This window comes from Diplotaxodon limnothrissa, linkage group LG4 (assembly GCF_057381915.1).
Source record: "Diplotaxodon limnothrissa isolate DT_005_m linkage group LG4, D_limnothrissa_male_GT1.1, whole genome shotgun sequence".
Classification (NCBI taxonomy): Eukaryota; Metazoa; Chordata; class Actinopteri; order Cichliformes; family Cichlidae; genus Diplotaxodon; species Diplotaxodon limnothrissa.
The window spans coordinates 14,827,554-14,838,256 of record NC_140599.1 but is presented as its reverse complement, the minus strand read 5'-3'; the positions used below and the strand labels follow the sequence as shown (position 1 = coordinate 14,838,256).

The following is a 10,703-nucleotide window of genomic DNA, read 5'->3' as shown; positions in this document are numbered from 1 at the left end:
TTCGTGGTTGGGTGGTGTTTAAAGATGGGGTCGTGAAGAGCAAAAAGACTTTGAAGCTGTTATTATTTTCTTTTTAATAAATTTTTTGTGCTATTAAAAAGGGAATAAATAAGCCATGATTTCCTTGTTGTTTCTCTGACATTAGAAAGTTCAAAGTAAGTCATTGAGATTTATTCTCTGGGGACGGGGGAGGACGGGGGTTGCGTGTGTAAGTCAATGGGGGAATAAAATGCACAAAACACATGTTTTAATGCTTCTGTTTCTGGCAGACTATCTTACTTGCTCTTAAATTTTATGTTTTTGTTTATTCGTCTTAAATACTGGAACCAGTTTTGTTTTTTTTTTATTCATGCAATCTACTGTGAAACTGTCCAGCTTGAATTTTCCTGTATTTAAAAATATTCTGTCTCTCAGCAGGGGGAGAATCTGTGATGCAGGGCTTTTTCTTTTTCTTTTCATTTCCTAAAACATGGTTTCCAATGATGAAAGCATATAAAAGGCGACTGTATCAGTCCCCACAGTCGGGAAGAAACCAAAAGCAAAGATGGCCACTGAGGCCCAGCTGTGGGGAGTCCTGGTGGCCACAGTGGAGCCAATCTGTGCTGCAGATTGTTCACAATAAAGTCTGTGTCGAATACAAAGTACCAAACAGTGTGAGACGTCTCTTATTATTGTTGTTATTATTAACTGTACAGGAGACGTCCCTGGTGGGGACGCTGTCAAGTAAACGATGATGTCATCTTTAGTAGTGCTGCTTTCAGGAACTCCTGCTAACGTAGGACTCAAGAGCCTCCCACACTTTTTATGAGTAATGTCATTGCTTATGTTGGTAAATACACAGTAGTCAACATCATTTACGAAAAGGGTGTGTATATATTTTAATCTTCATGATTATGTGTTAATTTACCTACATTATAAAGAATCCGGCCCTTTTTGGCCACTTAAAATGTGTTTATAGTACCATTATGTTTTACTTGTTTCAATTTCCGCTGGCCCTTTTGGCCAGATCTCTCTTTTGTAAGCTTTGGATAGTGGCCGGATCAATCCAAATATCAATAGTATTGATACGAACGCTGATATTGGTATCGGCTCAATATCAATATTTGCAGTACTGCACAGTAAAATGGTCTGTTAAAAAAGTCTATTAACCTCACTGATAGGGTAAAAACAGCACTGAATTCTTTAAGGGAACAGTAGAAGAAGAATCTCAAAAGACTAACGTTGCAAACAGCACTTTTCTCCCACAGCACATAAACGCAGCACCAGCAGCGCTCGGTTACTCGGTTGCCGCCAGGCTGCCAGTCTGCGTCCGCTGCTGCTGCTGCACATCAAAGCCTGATGAGACACCGAGGAGACGCTGTCAGCCTCCTCCAACCTGCTTCACGTCGAGGCCGCTTGGATGCGGGGTGCTTCATATCTGCGGACGCTTCGAGAAGAAAAAGGAGAAGGAGCAGGTGCACCGAAGTCCCCGCCGCCGAGGTTTCCTCTCTCTGAGTGATTTGGGGGGGGGGCTGTTGTTCGTTGTCACTTCCGGGCGAGCAGTCGGTACCACCGGCAGCTCACATCGCCGGCGGAGGAGGAGAAGAAGAGGAAGTTCGGCAGCATCGATGCTTCGCGCGGGGAGGATGGAGGAGTTTGTCACGGAGGAAGAGGAGCCGTGGTACGACCAGCGGGACCTGGAGCAAGGTGAGCCCACTCCTCCCAACCCCACCCCTTTTCTATTAGCAACCGCTGGCCCCCGGGTGTTCATGCATTTAGAGGTGGGTGGAAAACCGGGAGGAGGTTGCACCTCTTAAAGGCAACTCATGCACGAGTTGGAGCTGCCTGCCCTTCATCTCATCAATTACTCCGATCCTGTCAGCGGTGGTTCGGACAGCAGTCCTCCTGTCAGACTGACTGAATGTCTTCCTCTCATCTCAAGCTGTTTTTCTCTCTCAAATCCATCAGCCCACTTGCTGTGGAGCTGCATGACGTTATTTTGAGTGTATGTTCCTAACAAAAAGGTCAGCACAGTGTGTGCAACAAATCCCCAGAACTTTGTAGATTTTTGAATAAAATGAAAGAAGCAAAGAGCAGCAAAGGCAGCTCAGACTGTTTATTGTTGCTCCTCCTTGCTGCTGTGTGACCAGCCCTGCCAGAAAAATGGCTTTAAAAGGCTGCAGTTTCACTGAGAGTGCGTCTGAGGAGAGCTGTGCTCTGGAAAGCCTGCGTCCTCCTGCAGCAGCATCACCCCATCTCCTGATTACCTGCTGACCCAGAGAGCTAAAGCAGCTTTGTAGCGTCATTGTGCAGCATGCATGGAGAGGCAGGTGGATTTGACTCCCTGTGTGTGTGTCCATCATCAGAATTTCATCTCAGCATTATTCAGCATACAGACTAAAGTCATTAGCCCCCCCAACCCCACTCTGTCCCCATCCCGCAGGCTGATCTCCTTAGTGGAGATCAGAGATTTGAGGCTTTTCGGGGTCAGACTGGAAGCGTAATTACCGTCAAGCTCTCACTGTGCCACACAAATACACTGTGTGCACTTTAGAGCCTGGCATCATTTTGCCCCAGAAATGATGCTGCGTTATGCAACTTTTCTGCTGCCGGATCTACTATTTGGTGACACCACCCCCCTCGCCTACCCACCCCCTACCTCTGTGTGGTTATTAGAATCAGGCAAACATGGAAAATGAGTCCTGGCAGATGGTGTGGTTAGTCCTGCAGCTTCATCTGACCTGTGAGGGGGGGCCTGTTGCATGAGGAGTTAGAGTTCAGTCCCTGTGATAAGGATGACTTTCTCAGCAAGGCCTCCTGCACAGAACTCAGAAGTTATATAACAGAAGACTCTCGGCACGTGCCCGCCACAGGGACAGAAGCGGCGCCGTGACTGTGAGGTGCCGTGCGAACTCTCCTCCAACGCCTCTTCCTCAGCTCATTAGCGCTCTCCGGTTCAGGCTGGAGTTTTGCTATCTCTTCTGTCTTGTTGAAGCATGTCCTTGCCTCCCCTCGCTGCGTTTTAGGCGACAGAGAGGATGCACAGCGTGCACAAATGGAGCTTGTTAAATATGTTAGATAAGGCAGAGGTGTTACATGCAAATGAGCCCAATCGGATCTAATCTTTCGGGTTTTACACCTGCAGAACTGCATGCATGCAGGCTTGTGTTTTTATCCTCTGCGTTGGGTTGAAAAAACACTCCATTCACTGCTCAGTAATGGATGTCAGTGCCTCTCTGTCTCCTCCCGTCCCTCCACTCCCCCATGTTTGTTATGAGCTCCAAGTATACAGAGCCAGCAGGATTCTCCTCCTCCTCCTCCTCCTCCTCCTCTTCAGTCCAGCTTGTTTTTATCCACCAGAGGAGAATGAATAATGGATGCTTCACGCTGTGTCAGAAAATATCAGCAACTGTTAAGGTGTTGTCAGAGCTCAGGCTCCTGCTGTGCGCACAACTGCAGGCTTTTATCAGCATGATGTGAAGAGAAACCAATCTGCAAGACAACTATTGTGATCTTTAAAATAAATGCACGGTAATATTTGGTGCCTGTTCTCTTTATCTTGGTTTTCATTAAGTCATCCACAAACAAGCCTGAACAACTGGTTTTAGCCGTAAAGCCCTGAGAGCGAACTCTGCTTATGTCTGTCCTTCTCTCCCATCTCTCGTCAGACCTGCATTTGGCAGCGGAGCTCGGCAAGACCCTCCTGGAACGCAACAAAGAGCTGGAGGACTCTCTGCAGCAGATGTACATCAACAACGAGGAGCAAGTGCAAGAGATTGAGGTGTGCTACTCCTGGGCTGCTGCCTGTCTGTGTTCCTTTCCTACTCAGTTATGGTATAAAGTGAGGGGAAGAAATGGCAGAAAGCAGCACGAGTGTGTGAGAAGAAAAAAACACGTGCAGAATGCGTCAGCCTCTTCACAGCTCAAAATCTGCATGTGGTGTTAGCGACGAGGCTCACCGAGGGTAAAGTAAACACCTGATGAGAGCCTCTGAAAATGTATTCTCAGTCTTAGAGATAGACACACAAAGTCAACGTATCGAATTTTGGCGAAACCTGTATATAAACTCGCTAGCCACTATATTAGGAACACCTTACTAGTACTGAGTTGGACCCCATTTTCCTTCTGCGCTGTCCTAATTTTTTGTGGTACATATTTCAAGTCAAGTCAAGTGGCTCTATTGTTATTGCAACCATGTGCAGTGATACAGTACACAGTGAAACGTTCCTCCGAGGCCATGGTGCTACATATGACATATAACAGACAATCTACACAGCGCTGCATAAAGTGCAATGTGCAAAAAAACAAAACAAAGACAGTGCAACACCAACCTGAACAGAACGATACAGACACAACACAGTGCATGCACAACAGGGCAATAGAAATGTGCAAAAGACTGAGCATTGTGCAAAAAGCCACTTGGTATATGAGGGTGTGTGTGTGTGTGTGTGTGTGTGTGTGTGTGTGTGTGTGTGTGTGTGTGTTCGGGAGTCTGACAGCTCGGGATAAGAAACTGTTTCGCAGTCTAGCAGCGAGGGCCTGATTACTCCGGTATCTCTTGCCCGAAGGCAGCAGGGTGAAGAGTGTGTGTGGGGTGTGTGGGGTCCTCCACAATGCTGTTGGCTTTGCAAATGTACCAAAGTGAGGTGACTGTGGAGCCCATTTAAGTACACTGAACTCAGTGTCATGTTCAAGAAACCAGTTTGAAATGATTAGTTTTGTGACATGGTGTGCTGTCCTGCAGAAGGTGGATACACTGTGGTCATAAAGGGACAGGCATGGGCAACAACAATACTCTGGTGTCTGTGGTGTTTAAACTATACTCAGTGGGAACTTATTAGTGCAGTGTGCAATTTTGTGACCTTGTGTAATTTGTAGCCTCAATTTCTTGTTCTTAGTTGGCAGGAGTGACAGCTGGTGTGCTCTTCTGCTGCTGCAGTGTTCAGAGATGCTCTTCTGCTTACCTTGGTTTTAATAAGTTGCTGTGGACTTTCTATCAGCTTGAAGCTCTATGGCCATTCACCTCTGACCTCTGACATCAACAAGGCATTTTCTCCCAGAGAACTGCCGCTCTTTGTTCTGACCATTCTCTGTAAACCTTTAAGTTAGATTATTAGATGTAGATTTTCCAGTGTTCTGGCTTAGATGTCTCACAGTTTTGACTGACACTACCCACGAGATGAACTTTTAACCCATATGAACCCGTGTGAACTGTAATTGTATAAACGTGTGTATTTGGGTTAGTTTGCATTCTTTAAAGTACTTCTACCCTGTGCTCCCAGGACCAGTCTGTTCTCCAGATGTAAACCATTAAGATCCTCTCATTTTAATTGCAAACATGCGTCTCTTGCAGTACCTGTCCAAGCAGCTGGAAATGTTGCGGGAGATGAACGAGCAGCACGCAAAGGTGTACGAACAGCTGGATGTGACGGCCAGAGAGCTGGAAATCACCAATGAGAAGCTGGTGCTGGAGAGCAAGGCGTCGCAGCAGAAAATAGACAGGTGACCCACAGCTGCTTTGAGCCCACGCTTTCACTATACGTGGTTGGCCTCTGTGGGAAAAGCAGCGAGCCTGATGTAACAGTCACTTCGTAATCAGCTGAAGAATGTGAGCCTTGCTGCGCTGACAGACCACTCCCTCCACCTGAGCAGCTGGTTTTAAAATAATCGGATTTAAATAATCAGGGATTACATTATGTTATGTTGGTTTGTAATGCTGAGTCATTCCAGCATTGAGATAAAGGTATGGTGTAATCAAAATGGAAAAAATCAGTGATCTGTGTGTGTGCATGCCTGCAGGTTAACCAGCACCATGGAGACCCTACAGAGCCAGGTGGACAGTCTCACAGCTCGGGTTGAGGAGCTGCGAACTTTGGAGGAGCTGAGAGTCCGCAGGGAGAAGAAGGAGCGTCGCAAGACCATCCACTCTTTCCCCTGCCTCAAGGAGCTCTGCACTGCTCCGAGGTCACTGAGCGTCAGGAAATGATTGGTGTCTTTGCTGTCTGTAACATAGAGCTAACAGTAACTGTAACATGTCCTTTGTATGCAAAAAAGTATTTCATTTCTTAGTTTTTTTGCATATTTGTCACTTTTTTCCAGATCATCAAACAAATACTAGACAAACATAACCTGAGTAAATGCAAAACATAGTGTTTAAATCATGATTTCATTTATTAAGCGAAAAAGGTATCCAAACCTACACGGCCCTGTGTGAAAAAGTAATTGTTCCTTAAAGCTAATAATCAGTCATTGTCAATGAGTCTTTCACATCTTTGTGAAGGAATTTGGACCCACTTTTCCTTTTTTTAAATTCAGCCACATTAGAGGTTTTTTAGCATAAGCGGCCTGTTTAAGCATATAAATCTGATTGAAGTCCAGGCTTGGCTCCAAAACTTTCACTGCTTGTTTCTTAGCCATTCAGAAGTGGACTTGTTGGTGTGCTTCAGGTCATCGTCCTACTAGATAACCAACCCAGTGAGGCCTTGGTATGGCGAGTGAAACCGAACTTTTTTTCTTTCCAAAAGATGTTGTTAATCACAGTTAATTCCTGACTTAACAAGAGAGGCAGTTACTTTTCCACACAGTGCCAGGTAGGCTTCAGTAGCTGTTTCCTTATAAATGATGAAGTCATCATCTAAAAACTGAATTCTGTATTTGTTCAGGTTATCTTGGTCTAGTATTAAAATTAGTTTGATGTAAAACAAAAAAACCAGAAGGACTTGAATGCTTTATCACTGGACTGTATTTATAGTGTGACTGTGCAGTGTTTGTACATGAAATTTGAATGAGATTGGCCACAAACGCAGCTCACTGAGTGTTTTTTTCCTGTAAGGTATGAGGATGGTTTCCTGCTGGCCAATCCGGGTAGCGTGGACCTGGCCGAGCGACAGCCGCTGGATGAGGAGAACGACCGTCTGAGAGACATCGTGTCGTCGCTGCACTCGGCCATGGCTGCAGAGCGGTCCAAGCGGGAGGGTGCAGAGAGGGAGTGTGCTGCTGTGCTGCAGGAGTTTGAGCGCCTGGAGCAGCGTCTCCTAGGAGCAGAAGGATGCCAGCTGCGGGTTCAGGAGTTGGAAGCTGAGCTCCAGGAGATGCAGCAGCTCAGGAAGTCCAGGGTGTGTCTGATTGGTGACATGGAAGACAGCCTAGAGAATCTGCTCAATAACGGCCCTGAGACTGACACTCCAGAGGAGAGCCCAGGGCAGGAGGACGGAGGCGAGGGAGGTGCTGGAGAGGCTGGGCAGCAAGGAGGACCAGTGAGAAAAAGCTGCAGCGACACAGCCCTGAACGCCATCTCAGCTCGTGACGCAACCGGTAGACGGCAGGGGAGCTACGCCCTCCACGCCAATGGCGTGCGCAAACGGGGCATGTCCATCCTGCGGGAGGTGGACGAACAGTACCACGCGCTGCTGGAGAAGTACGAGGAGCTGCTGGGGAAGTGCAGGCGTCACGAAGAGAGCCTGTGCCACGCAGGGGTGCAGACCTCGCGCCCCGTCTCCAGGGATCCCTCCATGAAGGAGTACAACATGGCCGCCGCGGGGCCTTCCACCTCCGGAGACGTCGTGATCGCCGCCGCCCCTCCTACACCCCCTCAGACTCCCTCCACCCCTGAAGCCCTGGAGGGGATCAGCAGGCAGGTGGAGCAGGTGGACAAACGGCTGAGCCAGAACACGCCAGAGTACAAGGCGCTGTTCAAGGAGATCTTCTCCCGACTGCAGAAGACAAAGAGCGACATGAACACGAGGAAGAGCAGAAAGACTAACAAGTGAGGCAGAAGCATTTCACTACATATCGTACTGTGTATGACTGTGTACGTGACAAATAAAATTTGAATTTGAATTTGATGAGATACTACAAACATCTCAGTTTACCAAACTGTTTAAAGGCTTCCCATTTAACCGTTTGGACACCCTTCACTGCTGTATCCTGTTTCACATGAAACTGCCAAAGGGATGGAATGCTTCTCCTGACTGTAACTGACAAACTATCTAAACGGAGGGTTTTGTTGTGACGTCGTTTGTAACTGATGCTAAAAAAAAAAAAAGATAAACACTGAAGCCAAATAACAGGCCAACTTTCAGAAGCTTTAAAACTTGCAGCATTTACAGCATGCATCTGGCTGATAACACAAAAAAAGCTAAATCTGTCTTTGAGAAACAGGAATCGCAAGCTTTTGAATGGCTCAATGAGCTTAAAGCTTTTTGAACTCACCGGATAGCACAAAAGTGTACCTCCTGAACAGGCAGCGATGCTTCTGCATCTTTTTCAGGGATTTATTTCATCATTTCCACACTGTGCTGTCACATGATCCAACTTGTTCCTGTAATAGGCTGTTTTAATGTTTCCTGTTGATTAAAATAACTACTGCATCAACCATGTTCTCCTTTTTTGTTTTTGTTTAAACCTCTGCCAAGGTGGTTTAAATACATGTTTTTGTTACTGCTTGCATGTGTGCTGCCAGTCTGTCTGTAAATGCAACAGCTCGGAAAGTTTTGAATGAATTCTGATAAAACAGATCCATCAAGCTCAACTTTATGATTTATTAAAAATCAACAAAAAGCCTTGTAACTTAGAAACTACGATTCTTAACATGTACAAAGTAGCCTGTAAAGATTTCTAACGTGTCACATTTGACCTCTGACCTCTCCTTCAAGGGCAGTAGATGATCCAAAAGTCAAAGTGATAATACTATTAGCCGATTTTTTTCTTACTGCCATTATTTGCATCGACAACATATCCCCAATGATATATGAGGATTGTAAATATCATGGTACTTTGGACCTCTGACCTCTTCTTCGAGGTCAAACTTTTAAAAATAAGACATGTTAAGAAACCCTGCTTAAAACTCTGCTGCCTTTGTTTGTACAGTGGGGCAAAAAAGTATTTAGTCAGCCACCGATTGTGCAAGTTCCCCCACCTAAAATGATGACAGAGGTCAGTAATTTGCACCAGAGGTACACTTCAACTGTGAGAGACAGAATGTGAAAAAAAAATCCATGAATCCACATGGTAGGATTTGTAAAGAATTTATTCGTAAATCAGGGTGGAAAATAAGTATTTGGTCAATAACAAAAATACAACTCAATACTTTGTAACATAACCTTTGTTGGCAATAACAGAGGTCAAACGTTTACTATAGGTCTTTACCAGGTTTGCACACACAGTAGCTGGTATTTTGGCCCATTCCTCCATGCAGATTTTCTCGAGAGCAGTGATGTTTTGGGGCTGTCGCCGAGCAACACGGACTTTCAACTCCCGCCACAGATTTTCTATGGGGTTGAGGTCTGGAGACTGGCTAGGCCACTCCAGGACTTTCAAATGCTTCTTACGGAGCCACTCCTTTGTTGCCCGGGCGGTGTTTTGGATCATTGTCATGCTGGAAGACCCAGCCGCGTTTCATCTTCAAAGTTCTCACTGATGGAAGGAGGTTTTGGCTCAAAATCTCACGATACATAGCCCCATTCATCCTGTCCCCTTGGCAGAAAAACAGCCCCATAGCATGATGTTTCCACCCCCATGCTTCACAGTAGGTATGGTGTTCTTGGGATGCAACTCAGTATTCTTCGTCCTCCAAACACAACGAGTTGAGTTTATACCAAAAAGTTCTACTTTGGTTTCATCTGACCACATGACATTCTCCCAATCCTCTGCTGTATCATCCATGTGCTTTCTGGCAAACTTCAGACGGGCCTGGACATGCACTGGCTTCAGCAGCGGAACACGTCTGGCACCGGAGTTTGGAGTCTGACTGTTTGAGGCTGTGGACAGGTGTCTTTTATACAGATGATGAGTTCAAACAGGTGCCATTCATACAGGTAACGAGTGGGGGACAGAAAAGCTTCTTACAGAAGACGTTACAGGTCTGTGAGAGCCAGAGATTTTCCTTGTTTGAGGGGACCAAATACTTATTTTCCACCCTAATTTACGAATAAATTCTTTACAAATCCTACCATGTGGATTCATGGATTTTTTTTTCACATTCTGTCTCTCACAGTTGAAGTGTACCTCTGGTGCAAATTACTGACCTCTGTCATCATTTTAAGTGGGGGAACTTGCACAATCGGTGGCTGACTAAATACTTTTTTGCCCCACTGTACTGCTAACATTTAGGAATGATACTGGTAAACAGGGACTCTAAATAACACAATTTGTATACAAATATGTCTCGTTTGACCTATGACCTCACTTTGGCATTTTACATCTGCCTCTCTTTCAGCTTGAGCCCAACATCTGTTAGATTCTTAAAGAAAGTACTGTCAAGACAAATAATGAATCCACATAAATAATTAGTAATTATTCTCAGGATGATGTCAGTAATTACAAAAGCCTGCCCTAGGCACTTGTTTTTACTGCACTACAAACCTCTTAAAGTACATTTACAAAGAACAAAGTGAATATATACAAAATGCAGCACTATTACCTTTCAAGTAAATACTGCCCAGAGAGCGAGTTTCTTGGCAGAGGTTTGAGCTCTGAGTGCTTCTTTGTTTTGCTAATAGTTGCAAAAGTGCTCATGAAGGAAGTTTGTTTGGTAATAACCCTGAATAAAACACAACACACACATACACACACACACACCCAGTCTGAACACTTTAATGTGAACACAGATCAGTAAACTGTAGGGTAATACAAATAGCACACATCGAGTCTCACTCAACCCACAGAGGAAAAACATCAGTCCACGGCACGAGAGCTGAACGAAGCTTGACGGGCTTCACTCGGAT

At 45.5% G+C, this 10,703-nt stretch overlaps 1 protein-coding gene across 2 annotated transcripts; it reads left to right on the top strand.

Moving 5' to 3' along the window:
- Positions 1-1,607: 1,607 nt before the first annotated feature.
- On the top strand, positions 1,608-7,748 carry cdr2l (cerebellar degeneration-related protein 2-like). 2 transcript variants are annotated; one of them, XM_085352258.1, is made up of 6 exons: positions 1,608-1,686; positions 3,648-3,760; positions 5,333-5,481; positions 5,779-5,943; positions 6,812-7,541; positions 7,602-7,748. In XM_085352258.1, exons 1-6 carry the CDS (start codon positions 1,608-1,610, stop codon positions 7,746-7,748), a joined length of 1,383 nt encoding a protein of 460 aa, XP_085208384.1. The 2 variants fall into 2 exon arrangements, with proteins under 2 accessions (XP_085208384.1, XP_085208383.1); XM_085352257.1 differs by having other exon boundaries at positions 6,812-7,748.
- The last annotated feature ends 2,955 nt before the right edge of the window (positions 7,749-10,703 follow it).